A 16,531-nucleotide genomic window follows, 5' to 3' on the forward strand; every position below is an offset into this window, starting at 1 on the left:
TGTTTCATTTTTTAAACTTTTTTCATTCAAATAAATCAACCTTGCACTATGAATAAAAAACTAAATAATGAAAAAAAAAATATTGTTTTGGAGTCCATATTTCCCACACTTCATTTTCTTGTTTTAAATACCTCCTTAAAGATTTTTTTCTAATAACACAAGGAAGCTATTGCTTTCATTGGTTAGTATCCATGCATTATGTCTGAATTAATTTTCACTATTATATGTCTCCATTATTTTCTTCAAGATTTTCATTACTTGAGCCCACATGAATAAATAGCAGAAAAAAAAGATGTGAAGCACGATAAATTATTTCTGGACAAATAACATAATCACTTTAGTTACCTAATATAATGAAGACAACATCGATCCACTGATTTTCCATTTTTATATTTTAATTTCGTTGTTTTTTTGACAGTATAAATATCTTTTAACTATATAAAATAGATTTATACTCAATATATAAAAAAAATTATTTATATTCTTCCAAAGTCAAGGTCGGATTCTTTATAGAGTAATTTTGTTTATTTTCTGCTCCGGTCTTTTTGTATACGTAATAATATAATATTCTATTAATACAAATTTAATTAGTTCGATTTTTACAAAACTGAGTTGGTTTAAATTATAAAAAAAATTGAGAAATGAAAACTAAATCAAACGAATAAAATATAATTAGTTTGATTTTTTTCAAAAATACAGTCTAACTTGTACTTGAGAATTTACTTAGGAGTTCCATATGAAAAATATAATAAAATATTTAATGTAATTTTTAAATTTAGAGAAATATTTTGCATCCAAAGTATGACTTAAGTCGTAAAAAACATTTAAAGCAATGTAATTGCTTTGAAGTAGTGATTAAAATATGGAAAAAAGAGATTCTGTGGGCATATGTAAGGGGTTTTGGTATTATGGCGATATAATAAATTAGCACTTGCTCAACATTAATAGTACAATATTAAATATGTGTCGTTTCTGTATACTTTATAATATATAATATGGTTTAAGCAAGAAACCTATTATAGTGACTGTTTTTATTCTTAATGAAAGTTTAATTGTGAATACACGTCTTTACAAAGAAAATTATTAAATAAAATTTAACTTTAAAACAAAAAAACAAAAAATAGTTAAGAGAGCTGGAAATCCAACATTAGTCAAGATCGACCGATATAACCCAATTCATTATATCCAAATAGAAAATTAACCAGACTAATCAGTGGTCAAATATTTAGTAATACACTATTAATTTCGATTAAAAACTCTAATCCGACCGAATAACAAAGAACTCATGATAACCATATAAATAGACACCAATTTCAAGAAACAGGTAAGTCGTCATTCAGTATTAATAGTACCGAGTGTCGAATACAGAAATTTCACTTAAGTATCAGAGTGTCTTTTACAAGTATCATCCGAGTTTGGAATTCGTGAAGACAAGAAGGAAGAGAGTGAAATGAGAGTACAAATACCATTTTAAGGAGAATGGAAGAGAGGTAGACCGATCAATCAAGAAGAAAGACAATCGTTCTCTTGGTCCCAACTCTGAGAACATTTTTAATATATATATATATATTATGGAAAAGAATTTTTAAAATTCAAAAATATGTTTAAGAAATCCAAATCTGAAAATGTATTATGTAAAAGGATTCTAGATTTTCAGATTTTTTTAAGATATTTTTATGATTTTGTAGGAATATTTTCGTCATTTTAATGATAGATTGGGTGCAGGGAGAAATTGGTATGGTGCAAAGAGAATGTTTCTAAAGAACACGGGCTTGGCCCAGTATGATTGAGTTTGGTGAATATAAGATTGGGCCCAGGCCCGTGGGAGGGAGAAAGGAGTACACGGCTTTTTTTCATTTCTGAATCACATTTGATAGAGAAGTCGTTAGGGTTTTTGGTTGTTAGCATCATCGCGCGAGTGTGTGAGTGAGAGAGAAAGAGAGAAGAATGGAAGCCATAACAGAGGGAGTGAACAACATCAACATCACCGATTCCTACAAGAAGAATCGCATTCAGGTCTCCAACACCAAGAAGCCCCTCTTCTTCTACGTTAATCTCGCCAAGGTATATCAGATTTTCAAGCTCGTTAGAGTTTCATTTCATTTCATTTCTTTCCTCATGTTTCATTTTTCCGTTTCTGCAGAGATACATGCAACAGCATAACGAGGTCGAACTTTCAGCACTAGGAATGGGTATTCAAATCCCTATCGCCTTATTTCTCTCTGTTTTGAGTTTTATTCGTTGAATTTCGCTGCTGTTGGTTCTATTGCTTGCTTATTGATTTACAATGTGGAATCAATCCTTTCTGTTCATTCAGGTTGCTGAATATAACTCTGTTCTGTTGGAAATTGTTTATAAACCAAAGAATAATTGCATTTCAAAAGTCTTGCATTCGTTGAACAGAACATTACTCTTGGAAACAGACATAAATTGATTAGGTTTCACTGGCTGAACTTTTGAATTCCTTCAGTCTTGTTGTTTGATTCAGGCCTTTCGTATTTTCCTCTGAATTAAACTTTCTGTACTGTGATGCTGGTGTTAAACTTTCTATATATGTACTTATGCTCAGTTTTAAAGCATCATATCACTGGCCTTCTATGCTCCGATGCCTCGTGAAATTCCAGATAAGTCGTAGGTTTGTTTGCTTTGCTGACCCCATGGTATCCTTGGGCTAGGCCTAGGAGTAAGAACTGAAGTGTGTATAATCTGACTTTGTCAAATTGGACAAGCTAATTTTTGACGTAGCTGTATTTTGGAGGTTTGTCCTTGACTGATGATTAACTTCGTGAGAGTTACCTACATGGGCATTTCGTCCAGTTTGGGTTTGAAGTATAATCCATTACATAGATATGAAAAAATGGCGTGTACGTCGTGTAAGATGAAAATTCTATTGCAGTTATTAATATTATAATTCGAACTTACTAATATTAGAAATATAAATGGTAATAAAATCAAAGGTATTAATAATAAGTTAGAGTTTACCCAGGCAATCAATGTCAATCTAGGAGCAATAAGATGTACGGTTGAAGTCGAAAAATGAAAGTTGGTTATGAAATTAATAGAAAAATAGCATAATGAGTTAGATAAAATTAGGCTAATTCGAAGTGGAAAGTTGAAAGGAAGAAGAATGGTACATAGAAAAAAACAATAGACTGGTAAAGTGTGAAGGAACAGAAAAATTACAGTCTTATGTGTAATGTTTAAGGCAGAAGGGTTTCAAAAGCTATTATGTTCTCATAGCAAAAAATGCATAGAAAATTAGGGAGAAATCACAAATTTACCCGAAGAATATACCTAAACTATGTTGTTTTAGGGTTAACAATTTGGTTTTTGAAGCCTATATCTTAGTAACATTGATATAGCATTCAAATAGCTGCTATGCTCCACTGTAGTGTGCCATTGTCTTTTATCATCTGTTATACTGGGAGAAAACTGTTGCAACAGTCTGATAAGTATATTTCAATAATGGAATGTTAGATAGAGTAACTCATAAAATTTTATAATTGAGAGGCAATATTTTTATGTTGCTATCATGTTGTTCCCTTAATTAGTAGATTACAATGCAATGCTTTTTATGAGACTTTCTACTCCTCTTTTTTCTATTCTCTTTCCTTGATTCCAATCTTAATATGATTTCGGATTTTTCAACCCGTTTTTTTTTGTTTTGCAGCTATTGCCACAGTGGTAACTGTTGCTGAAATTTTGAAAAACAACGGACTTGCTGTTGAGAAGAGTGAGATTCTATTTTTTCCCATTTCTTTCCTGTGAAATCCCTTCCCTTCTTGTCACCTCTATCAGATTCTTCAGTGCACAAATAATCTAATCTAATTTGTTAATGACGCAATCTTCATGCAGAAATCACGACATCAACTGTTGATATAAAGGACGATTCTAGAGGTAGACCTGTTCAAAAGGCCAAGGTAAGTCTAGAAACAAATTTGTGTTCACTCTAGAATGTTTTCTTGGAGCTTGTTTGGCCTTGATGTGTGTGTGATTCCTACCCATAGTTTTGGAATCTGCTTTACAACTAGCCTAAGTTTTTGCATTTCATAACTCGTTTTAGATTGAAATAGTACTTGGGAAGACAGCAAACTTCGACGAATTGATGGCTGCTGCAGCTGCTGAAGACGGTGAAAATGGGGACGAGCAAAACGCATAAATTTCCTAAAAATTACGCCTGAATCTGTTGAAGAAATGTACCGCTTCGTAATTTGCGTTTTTATTGTGGCGAGGTAGAGGACACGTCTTTATAGACTGACCTGCTATATTGAACAACAAAATTCCTTGTTTCTTTTCTCTATAAAATAGGCATTTCTTAATTTCATTTTTTGCTTCGTTTTATGTATCAATTCTAGTGCTCTAATCTCTATGAATTTGTCAATCTATGTCAATTGCAGCTCAACCTTACATTTCCTCCCTTATTTCAGCAACACAATCTAATTAAAAAAACTTGTATTAAATTGATGAAATACACTTCTAAACAATATTTCGGTGGAAACTGAAAAGTATTATGAAAAGGGTCTATTTAAATGATAATATTCTAAACTAAGAAATTTGTCTGTGTCGGACATATGTGTCAGACACTAATATTTCTATGACACTCACACTCGTAGGACACACTAATACTTGTATGATATTTATAGGACATACGTTCATATGTTTAATTTGTGTTTAATTTGAAAAATATTTATTGAATTTTTAATAATCATAAAAAAAATATGTTTAATTTGTGTTTAATTTGAAAAATATTTATTAAATTTTTAATAATCATAAAAAAAATACATTAATTTTATGAAACTTCTAATACTTGTATGATATTTATAGGACATGCATTCATATGTTTAATTTGAAAAATATTTGTTGAATTTTTAATAATCATAAAAAAATTCATTAATTTTATGAAATTTCAGTATAAATTTTTATTATGATTATAAAAATAAAAAATAAATATTTTTGAATTATATTATGATTATAAAAATAAGAAATAAATATTTTTGAATTTTTTTTTTAAACATATTGTAGATAAAACTTTATTATCAATTTATAACATTTATAATTATATAATTATAAAGAAATCAACGTATAAATTTTGTCATGCTCGTTTTATACATTAATATTTAAAAGTTAGATTCTAACATTAATATGTTTGATCGGTCAAAATATTTATTTAAACCTTTTGGAATAAATAATCTAAGAGGAGTGATAAAGGTTTTTAAATAAATAACTTAATTACCCACCACATTGAATAATTTAATATTATTAAATTGTTTAATAGAAGTAATACAATATTTATCGTAAAACATTTGTCATAAAACGAAAATAATTGTGAAACATAATTAAAAGTTATATCATTGTTTTATGTTTTTTTAAAAATTTTATATTATTCTACCAAATGCATTCATAATTTTAATCCATAAAAATTCATTTAATTTTTTTTTCTCACCATGTTTCACAATTACATATTTAAACCATTTTCTTTCAATAATTATCTATCTATCAATAAATTAAATCGTTTTTATTATTTAACCTTATACCAAATTATTTTTAACCACCATTTTTTTTACATACCAGAGGTTAAGTTTTCCTTTTACTGTTCTGCTTATAAATTTTTTAATTTAAACTTTAATTAAGAAAAACCAATTTTAAACTTTAAATGGAAAAATATTTTCACACGCGCGAGTGATATTTAGCAAAATTTAATATCGAGTTCCATATTATTTGTAAAAAGCCTTAATTTTCTTGTATTTGATAATCTACAACAAAATTTAAATGAGTTTCTTTACTTGTTTTTATCACATTAGTTCTATAGTGATTGTATATTAAAAAATTCATTGAACTAGTGTTAGTTGTGAGTTTTTAAAAATGAATAATACTTTTTATATAACACATTTTAAATCATCATCAGATAAAAAAAATAGAGTTAAATCTTTTAGTAAGACCCACATAAAAATTTATTCAATACATGATACAAAATATTGGAAAGTAATATAAAAAAGTGTATTTTATGAGCTTATACTATTATAGAAGTTAAAGCATGTGAATAGAAAATCAAACTTCATTACCATGTATCATAGAGTGACATAGAATATTGAAGGTATAACAGATCTTTCACCATAAATTAAATTAAGAACGAGATTAAGAGTTTAATCTTAGCTAGAAAAAAGAGATTATTTATTACATATATAAGATGATGGAGAAAGCATTGCGATTATTGTTGTATTAGCATAATATGGCAATGCTAACTATAAGTACTTCCCCAGTATGATTTATCTTCTTGTCTTATCTGCACAAACCACAACCTTTTAAGCTTCTAAAATATAAACATTAATTCCAAAAAAAAAAAGAAACAATGGAAAACAGAAAACATGTGAAACATCAGATATAATAAGAACACATAATGTAAGAAAAAACTATAAGAAGCCACATTTAGTGTTATGTTTTTGAAAATCCTATAATATTAATTTGTTTGATGAAACTACTTCTATTTCCATCATGAATATATCTGCTCATGTAATGGTTTTCGAAATTATTTACATATTTTTCTAAAATTTCACATGAAATGATGCATTTATGTAATTTTATAATAAAATAAAACATAAAATTTATATATTATGAAATATTTTTATTTTTAGTCAATCTAATCTTAAAGTTTAAGGTTTAGTAAGTAGAAATCCTAAATCTTAAATTCTAAATCACAAACTCTAAATTTTAAATTTTAAACTTTCGGACAAGAAAAAGTTCGAGATACAATGAAATATATTTTTTAATATTTTTTGTTTTGGTTTTAATAAAAAAGTAGTGATGAAAAGGTAGAATTTTGTAGAGGTTAATCTAAAATGAGTTTTGTTAACAAAATACAGAAATAAAAGTGTGTTAATTATATTTCTTAAATCATATATATTATTAAAGAAGTCTTACCAGCAGGTGGAGTAGGAGGTGGTGGACGTTGAGGTGGTGGACGTAGAGGTGGTGGAGGTGGTGGAGGTATAGGTGGCATTTGAGTATGATACACACACTGGTTCAAAGATGGTAAGAGACAAGCTCCTAAAGTTGATGCATCAACATCAGAATCACTCAAACAACTTTGTGCACTGACTTGAGAGCAGGTTTTCAACACAGTTTGAAATTTTACTGTCTGAATGATAACCGGCAAATATTCGACTTTTGTGGGTTTAAGGTTTAGGATTTTGGAACGAGCAGAGTCATAAAACGAGGCTTTATGATCTGCCAAGCATGCTTCCATGGAATCAAAAATGCAGTGAGACAACCCAGTTGGGTTACGGATTCCACCCTCATAGTGCATTGGATCACTGCATGTTTCAGCAACATGTGAGCTGCAATGTGTCACAAACCTCTTGAATCTTGGAGATTCGTACGCTTCAGGTTGCCCACTAAGTGTTTGATAAATGGCTTTGCTAATACCAACTCCAGCATCTTTAGCAAGATCATTGATTTCACCAGTTCCACCAATTCCATGATCTTTTGCAGGATTAGTTGTTACAGAAATTCCTGCTTCTTTTGCAGGATCAATGGTTTCAACAATTGCAGCATCTTCTGCCTCTTCTGCAACTACCACACTTAGGATCAAGAACAGAGTAATTAGTATGGCTCTCATTTTCTCCCTCAATTGGATTTCCAGTGATAAACCAATTTACAGTTTTAGATTTTGTTTGGTGCTGAGGTACATGAATTTTACAGTATATATAGAAGAATGTAGAAACCATGAACATGTTTATTATACAAATTTATAACGACCTTTCATCTTTATTACACAACCTGACTCATTTGTTTTTCAAGAGTTAAAAATATATCTACCTCTAAGCATAAAATAAAATTAATGTATTTAATATACTATGATAGAAATCTATATGATAAAAACATTTCATAATTTATGTTAGAATTTATATTAAATAAAAATAAAAATATTTTATAGTATCTAAGTAAACTTTATCTTAGAAATTGTTTTTATAAAATTTAAAGTAAATTTCTTAATATACTAAAAATATTGTAATATTTGTATTTATTTTTTTTAATTTTTAAAAATATTATTATAACGATATATATATATATATATATATATATATATATGATACAAGAAAATCATTAAATAGTAATTTAAAGATAGAAAAAATTAGTCATTTATTAAATTAAATACTAATTTAAAAATTAAAAAATTATTAGTATTGAATGTGATTTCTATATTAATAAAATATTATAAAATAGTTTTTAAATTGATATTTAAATTAGTTATTAAATTTTTTTAGTTATTAATATTTTAGATTCTAAATTAGTATTAAAAAATTAATAAAAATTAATTTAGAATATAAGTAATTAGTAACTAAAACATTAATAACTAGTAATTAGATACCAAATTAAAAATTATTTTATAATTTTTTTATTAATAATAGAAACTACTTTAGATATCAATAGTTTTTTAAATTATAAAATGGTAGTCTCTAATTTAGTTAATATAGAAACTAATTATTTTCATCACTAAAATTAATTTCTATTTAATAATTTTCTTTTATATATATATATATAATAATAATAATAATTTATAAGAAAAGAGACCTGATGAGAAGAAAAATAGTTACGTAATTATTATTTTTCATTATGTTAAATAAGTTATCAAGCATTTGTGATAAAAAAAATATATAAATAAAATATTTTACAGCCCTTTCGGGTATTGGATGGACCAAAAACTCCCATAAAAAAATAATGTTTAATTTGGAAAAATTGGGTTCAAAAAGAGGTCGATCCTTCATTAAAATTAAGAGTTAATTCATTATTATATTACAACACGGTTATAACTAAAATTGTTTGTTTAGAACGACAATTATATAAAAATACATTTTTATGGTAAATTAAATATATAAAAATACAAACACATATAAATTGAAAATACGTAATTATATTAATTAGTTACAAGACTATATTTTTAATAAACACAATTAATTGACAAAAGAACTATATAATTCATGTAGTTAAATTTATTTAGTAGGAAAACAATTTTGTTATAGTTGAAGAATAAATTTTCGTTAAATGACAAATTGTATAATTATATTTTTGAGTCTCTTTTTAAAAATAGATTTTTTTTTCCATTAGTTACTAAATTAGACTCTCTTAAAACGTATTGGGTGATTACGAGTAATATAAGATAATTAAGAAAAAAATTGGTAAAAATATAATAGGATGACACAGCAAACTTTTACATTATTCCAGTATTTTTTTTTTTTGGATTACATGATATATTCATCAATTTCTGTGGACAATTAAACTTCGTTAAAAACTTAATTAACCATTTTTATTAGTTATTTTTTTTGCAATTACATCTTTCAAATTTAAGGTGTTGGAGTTCATGATTGGTGGATATATTGTACAACATTTTTAAATTAGTTTTTCATATGTTTTAAGTTTTAAATATTATATTTGAAATTTTTTTTTTTATAAAAATATCTTTAGAATTCATGATTGAATTTAATATTTTATTTATACTCTAAATCATAAAAATTATATAAGAATCCAATGACACAACTAACATTAAATATTTTATAATAAGTTGCAACTTTGGTATGACGTGTGTTTGATATTTACAATATTTATTAAATGTAAATATATAAATGTATATACGTTTAAGATGTAATATGTTATTTTGTGTATGAACAACTCAACATTTCTTCCATGAATTTAATTAAGTTACATAGCTTTTCAAAATTTATTAAAATTTTAAATATGTTTTTAATTATCCAAATTGGTTACATATTGTTTCTTTTTGGTGATTCGATTAAAATTTTTCATAGAGGAGTAACATGATGAATTTGATTTAAGTAAAGAAGTTTTCATTGGTGTTAGTGTATCACACTTTAGAGTTAGAGTGAGATTTTACAAAGTAGGAGTAAAATAGGAAATATCACAACAAAATAGAAGACCAAAACAAATAGTTTCCACAATTTAGAGGAGAAAAAAAGACATTTAAGTATTTGATAAATTTTCAAAAAATTATGACACTTAATTAAATATATATATATATATATAAATACTAAGTAGATAATAGTTTTTCACATCATCATCACTAATGTAGTTCAATATCAAGAACTAAAAATAACATTTGATAAAATTGAAAAACTAAAAAAATGAAATTTTTTAATTGAAGGACAAAAGTGATCCTGCCGGTTGACCAGAGCGCAAGAGCCTTGCCACGTCGATGGTTTCTCCTTCTGGATCGGCTTTGCACCACACTAGCTTCCGTCCTTCGCACCTCGATTCTCCTCAAGAACCTGAAAAAGACAGAGTGGCGCCGCTGCCGCCGATCGCGCTCCGACGCTCAAGTCAGTGACGGAACCACAAAAAATCTAAGAGAGAAAAGCTAAAACTCAAGGAACCGTGCAAAATCTCTCTCAGCGTACTCAAGTGTTCTCAAAGCGTAAAGAAGTGTTCTGAACGCGCGTACCTCATAAGTTCGTTAGAGTTCCTTATATACCTGAGCACTTTCTCTCTCCTGACGGTTACACCTCTGGACACGTGGCTCGCATCCAGCTGTACACGTGTCACCATCTGGAGTCACCTTCTACTTGAGCGTCAACTCTACTCTTCAAGCTATTTGACTAAGTAACCCCGTCGAGGAGCAACTACAGCTTCCTTGGAGCGCGACCCCTTAAGTGGCGAGTGCGGGGTGTCACCATACACATCTTCCCTGTGGTCTCGCTTGCCGCTTATGATGATCTGCTTCACTCATGCATCATGCATGTTCTGGTAAACTGTTCCCTTGCCTCAACCTCTGGCTAGGGAATGATCGTCTGATAACCTCGCCTTTCGTATTAGTACCTCTTGAAAGCCTTAAGCAAGTCTTTCTGATCTTTCGGCGATGTGCCCCTTTTGGCAGTCTCAAACCACCTGATCTCCTAAAACTCACACGGCGACTACGACGCAAGGCTGGTGACCGCCGGTTATAAACTCGCATACGGCGACTACGACGCAAGCCTGGTGACCGCTGGTTATAAACTCGCAACCGGCGACTACGACGCAAGCCTGGTGACCGCCAGTTATATATACTGGAGAACGCCAAGCTGACAATTGGCGACTACACAAACTTCCCGATGTGCTTCCCTTCTGTCATCCAGATGTCCCGCTCAACACGCCTATGTTATCGCTTGCTGCCACGTTATCATTTCCGACCACCTGATCGGTACACAAGCCCCCCAGTCTTAGGCTGGGACTTGACCAGCGAAAAGACTAAGAGGTCACGCCATCGTCGATCTACGTGGCACTGATGCAGATTTCCGTACATCCGTACCCTCTGCTTCTCTGACGCTCCACCAACCTCCTTTCCCATCGCTCGACACATGGCTTTCATCAACGGTCATCTTCAGCTGGCGTTTGCGCTTCCGAAAACGTTAGAAAACCCTTAAACCCTATCGCGCTTCTCACTGTTCCATCACCTTTCTGCATTCTCAAGCGTTCTAAGTTTTTCTCTGCAACCCACGAAACTTCTTAACTCTCTCAATCTCCAACTTTCTTCAACGCTCATCCGATCATAAAAAGGTAACTCTTTTACGCCTTCTGTTGATACTTGTTGCATTTTAACCGATTCGCATCATCCATTATCTATCTGGAGCATACGTTGTGGGCTGTTTTTTCCTTTCCTCCTCCCTCGTAACTTAGGGTTTCGTCTTCCATCACGTTCATCCCAGCGAACTCATGTTCGTTCGTTCTTCTTTCTTCGTCTTCAATCGAGTCGTTCTCTGCAATCTTTGTTCATCCCTCTCCTTTTTTTTTTCTTTGCAGTTCCTGCGATGGCTCGCACGAAGTCCACCGCGAACCCCCCTCCTTCATCGCGAAACCCTCTACCCCAAACGCGTAGGGTTGCCCCTGGGGTAAATCCTCCACCAGTGCGCAACCCACCTCGAGCCTCCGGTGCCCCTTCTGCACAGGCTGAGAGGCCTACTCCTTCTCAAGCCAATCCTCCCCAAGCAACTCCACCAGTCGCCGGAGGAGCCTCCCTACCTCCAAGAGACTACAAGGAACTCTACCCTTGGACCACCCCAACCCTATTAAAAGAGACTTCTTCAATAAACACAGAGTTGGGCGTGCACCGGCTAAGGAAGGGAGACCAGTCCGACCTTTCCTTCCATAAGGAGCACGATAGCAAAGTGGTTGTGCTGCCCTGCCTCCCGGATGAACTGGTCTGTGCGGACGATAAGGGGAGCAACGACGATTGTTCTGCTTCATCTACACCACCGTGTTCAAGAAGGTGAAGCTTAGGCTTCCTTTCACCCACTTCGAGAGGGAGCTGCTAACTGAGCTCGATATCGCCCCCGCCCAGCTTCATCCCAACAGCTGGGCGTTTATAAGGGCGTTCCAAATTCTTTATGTACACCTGCTGTTACCGGCCTCAGTCGACGTCTTTCTCTTCTTATTTGAGGCAAAAAACCCTGGAGATCGCCTCTGGGTAAGCCTGAACGGGATTGCTGGGAGATCCATCTTCTCAATCTTCCAGCAGTCTTACAAAGATTGGAAGGGAAAGTTCATGAAGGTGTGCCAAAACGACCAAGATCCTTCACTGCTCGACGGCTTCCCTTTATATTGGGTACATAAGGGGGACAAGGACGCTAAGGACAGCTTCAGAAGACCAAGGAGCCCTGACAACATGGGGAAGTTGGACAGAGACCTTTGCCTCTTCTGGAAGAGTGTCGCTGCCGCCAACATCATCTTCCCTACTGCCTCAATCATTTCCTACGAGTTCTTCGAAACCCAGCTTGAAATACATATAGGTTAGCTCCTACCTCCACACCAAGTCCTTCACTTCAAGTTAATACCTAACTTAGCGCCTTCCCCGCTCTGCTTTGGCATTCTATTACTCTGTGTTGACTCTGATCTTTTAACCATGTATCGCTTGTGTTGTCTCTGCATAAATGCGCTTATATTTCTGTTTCTGTTTTGATTGCTCAACCGTGCTTTACCTCATGCAGATAACATGTTGGGAAAAGGGAAATTAGCAGAACTGAGGACGATCGCCCGATCTCACAAACTGGCGGCGGGCTCCCAAGCTGTGCCCAATCCGGTGGTGGCGATCGCCGCTGCTCAAGAAAAAACACCCCCCCGAGGTGCAACCTCCTCCGGGGTACCACCCGCCCCCCAAAGGAAGGAACTGGTCCTGAGGAGATCCAAAAGGAAAATTACTCAGGTGGTACAGAAGGATGAAGAGGATGATGAGGAAACCGAAGATGACCTTGTCACCAAAAGGAAAAGGGTAGCTCCCTCTTCACCTCTCGCAATCCCAACAACAACACCGCCCTCACCTCCGACTCCAACACAACCAGTCCAAGCAACACCCTTGGCCGTTGCACCCCCGGTGGTCGAAAGCAGCGACCCTAACTTCATGGAGAACCCTCCAAGCACCTCCACACCCTTCATGTCTGTTGGAGAGGGTCCTCATTCTACTACTTCTATTGCTGGGGCTGCATTAGGCGAGGATGAGGGCGCTCATAATTCGCCAATTCTCATTACAGAGTCTCCGACTTCACTACAACGCCAAGAAGCCCCCCTTGCCCTTCCAACACAAGAGGGTGGTGGTGAAAGTCAGCAACAAGCTCCTCCAGCACCTCCAGCAGCAACAAACTCAAACCTCCCAACCTCCATCAGAGAGATCTTGGGGCCCTTCACAGCTAAACTAAAGATGATGGCGGAGGATCTCCCCTTGATCGTATCGAAGGCTGTGCAGGACTCCAACAAGAAACTCCAAGACGAGAACTCAGTGCTCAAAGAGTCAAACCTGATGACAAGAGCTGAGGCTGAGAAACTGTCTTGCAACTTGATGATGATGGAGCTGGACCATTCAAGGCTGGAGGACGCCATGGATGCTGAGCTCAGGAGCGCGCGGAGGCCTCCGATCTGCGCAAAAGACTGCAGCTCAAAGCCCAAGAGAAAATCGAGCTGGAGAGCAAACTGGTCCCTTACAGGCTCAAGGTGACCAACTTGGAGGCTGCCATGAAAGCAGATGCGATCAAGGTGGAAGGACTTTATCTTGCCTGAACTCACTCTAAGGTGAGAAGGACTTTATCTTGCCTGAACTCGCTCAACGGCGAGAAGGACTTTTTCTGATGCCTCAACCTGCCCAGGGTGTACATCTCCTCAACAATGATCTGGTCTTACTGGGTCAATATTGATGTTTCACTTAAAGGGGGGGAAAGGCATTTTCCTTCCCTTCCCACCATTTAAGGTCACGAACACCCCTGAATTTTCAGCTCATCTTGCTTGAACTCACTCTGCGGTGAGAAGGACTTTCTCTGGCCTGAACTCACTCTAAGGTGAGAAGGACTTTATCTTGCCTGAACTCGCTCAACGGCGAGAAGGACTTTATCTTGCCTGAACTCGCTCAACGGCGAGAAGGACTTTTTCTGGTGTCTCAACTTGCCCAGGGTGTACATCTCCTCCCCCCTGGATGCACTGAGGACTTTTAATTTTGCCTCTATCTGCTGGTGCAGAGAGGTCTTTTAATCTTACCTCTATCTGCTGGTGCAGAGAGGTCTTTTAATCTGTTCTCGCCTGCACTCGCACAAAGTCGATGAGGACTTTATCTCTTTCTCGCCTCAAGACGCACGAGGGCGTTGAGGTCTTTAATCATTGCTGGTGCCTCCGATCGCCGAAAGACGATGAGGTCTTTCAAAATTTTAACTAGTGCCACTGATCGTCGAAAAACGATGGGGACTTTGAAACTTTTATCTGATGCCACCGATCGCCGAAAATCGATGGGGACTTTAAAACTTTTATCTAATGCCGCCGATCGTCGAAAAACGATGGGGACTTTAAAAACTTTTAACTGATGCCGCCAATCGCCGAAAGACGATGGGGACTTAAAAACTTTTGACTGATGCCGCCAAACGCCGAAGGACGATGAGGACTTTAAAACTTTTAACTGATGCCGCCAATCGCCGAAAGACGATGGGGACTTAAAAACTTTTGACTGATGCCGCCAATTGCCGAAGGACGATGGGGACTTTAAAACTTTTAACTGATGCCGCCAATCGCCGAAAGACGATGGGGACTTAAAAACTTTTAATTGAGAGCATGCAATACAACTTTGAACTCGCCTTAAATCACGTACGAGTGACAAGGTCTTTTTTCTACAAGCTTTCAACACAAACATGCATGCAAACTCAGAAACTTAAGCTTGAAAACTCTTCTTTTATTGGGTGGTCTCATTAAAAACCCTCCTTAGGGAAAAAAGAGTGCCCCCTTTCAAACTGTTTTAACAGAAAGCATGTAAATCACTTCATGTTCGTTTTTACTTACAAAGCTTTAACTGTAATATAATTTGAGATGTGTGGCGTTCCAAGTACGAGGAATCACCCCCCTTCTAACGTCTCTAAGCGGTAGGCGCCGTTCCCGAACGCCTCGGTTATTCTAAACGGTCCTGTCCACTTTGGCGATAACTTGTTCTCCATCTCGTACTGATGGGCCTTCCTCATCACCAGGTCGCCCTCTCTAAACTGCCTTGACATTACCCTGGAGTTGTATCTTCGTTCAATCCTCCTTTTTACTGCCTCAGCTTTTACTCTTGCCTCCTCCCTGACCTCATCCAGTAAATCCAGATTCAACCTTCTTTCTTCATTTGAGTCTTCTGCTACAAAGTTTTGGAATCTCGGCGAGCTCTCCTGGATTTCGACTGGAATCATTGCATCACATCCATAAACCAAGCTAAACGGTGTCTCGTGGGTTCCTGACTGCTCAGTGGTATGGTACGCCCAAACTATGCGGGGTACCTCTTCAGCCCACGACCCCTTAGCTTTCTCTAGCCTTCTTTTCAAACCTCTCAGCAACACCCGATTGGCAGACTCTACTTGGCCATTTGTTTGTGGGTGCTCGACGGATGCAAACACCTGCTGTATTCCCACCTCCTCGCACAGCTTCTTCAGTAGGTGACTTGCAAACTGAGTCCCATTATCCGACACCAGGCGCTTAGGCACACCAAACCGGCACACAATGTTCTTCCATACAAAGGTCTCGATCTTGTGTGCGGTGATCTGGGCTACTGGCTCTACTTCGATCCACTTGGTGAAATATTCAATTGTCACCACCAAGTATTTCATCTGCCTGACCGCCAATGGGAAAGGTCCCAGAATGTCAATTCCCCAAGTATGAAATGGCCAAGGGCTGTAAATTGACTTCAGCTATTCTGGGGGCGCCTTGTGCCAATCGGCGTGCTGCTGGCATTGCTTGCAACACTGAGCATACTTCTTGCAGTCTTCCCTCATCGTTGGCCAGTAATAACCTGCACGGAGAGTTCTTGCAGCCAGAGCTCGACCCCCGACGTGACTCCCACATATACCTTCATGGAGCTCGGCCATAATTCTAGTGCATTTTTCTCCGTGCACACATTCTAGGAGTGGGTGTGTAAACCCAAACCTGTACAACTCGCCATCGATCATGGTGAACTTGCTAGAGTTCTTCTTTATCCTTTTAGCCTCCATCGGATCCAGCGGGAGAAGGCCATCTGTCAGGCAGCGCTTGTACTGTGTTATCCATGTGTCTA

General features: G+C 35.4%; 2 protein-coding genes across 2 annotated transcripts; one reads left to right on the forward strand and one right to left on the reverse strand.

Annotated features, from left to right (window-relative positions):
• The first annotated feature begins 1,838 nt into the window (after positions 1-1,838).
• LOC137836017 (uncharacterized protein At2g34160) lies at positions 1,839-4,324 on the forward strand. The gene is made up of 5 exons (XM_068644820.1): positions 1,839-2,064; positions 2,144-2,192; positions 3,671-3,733; positions 3,856-3,920; positions 4,064-4,324. Exons 1-5 carry the CDS (start codon positions 1,948-1,950, stop codon positions 4,157-4,159), a joined length of 390 nt encoding a protein of 129 aa, XP_068500921.1. The 5' UTR covers positions 1,839-1,947; the 3' UTR covers positions 4,160-4,324.
• A 1,713-nt stretch (positions 4,325-6,037) lies between these two features.
• LOC137836018 (nodulin-30) lies at positions 6,038-7,761 on the reverse strand. Its single transcript, XM_068644821.2, has 2 exons — positions 6,919-7,761; positions 6,038-6,283 (listed from the first exon to the last, which is right to left on the reverse strand). The coding sequence occupies exons 1-2, from the start codon at positions 7,613-7,615 to the stop codon at positions 6,267-6,269; spliced, it is 714 nt and encodes a 237-aa protein (XP_068500922.2). The 5' UTR covers positions 7,616-7,761; the 3' UTR covers positions 6,038-6,266.
• Between the last annotated feature and the right edge of the window lie 8,770 nt (positions 7,762-16,531).

Source organism: Phaseolus vulgaris, chromosome 5, assembly GCF_051622355.1.
Source record: "Phaseolus vulgaris cultivar YP4 chromosome 5, ASM5162235v1, whole genome shotgun sequence".
Classification (NCBI taxonomy): Eukaryota; Viridiplantae; Streptophyta; class Magnoliopsida; order Fabales; family Fabaceae; genus Phaseolus; species Phaseolus vulgaris.

Coding starts and splice junctions, on each gene's coding strand:
- LOC137836017 (XM_068644820.1), top strand. CDS start 1,948: ATGGAAGCCATAACAGAGGGAGTGAACAACATCAACATCACCGATTCC. Junction 2,193..3,670: donor ACTTTCAGCACTAGGAATGG/GTATTCAAATCC, acceptor TTTGTTTTGCAG/CTATTGCCACAGTGGTAACT. Junction 3,921..4,063: donor GACCTGTTCAAAAGGCCAAG/GTAAGTCTAGAA, acceptor AACTCGTTTTAG/ATTGAAATAGTACTTGGGAA.
- LOC137836018 (XM_068644821.2), bottom strand. CDS start 7,615: ATGAGAGCCATACTAATTACTCTGTTCTTGATCCTAAGTGTGGTAGTT.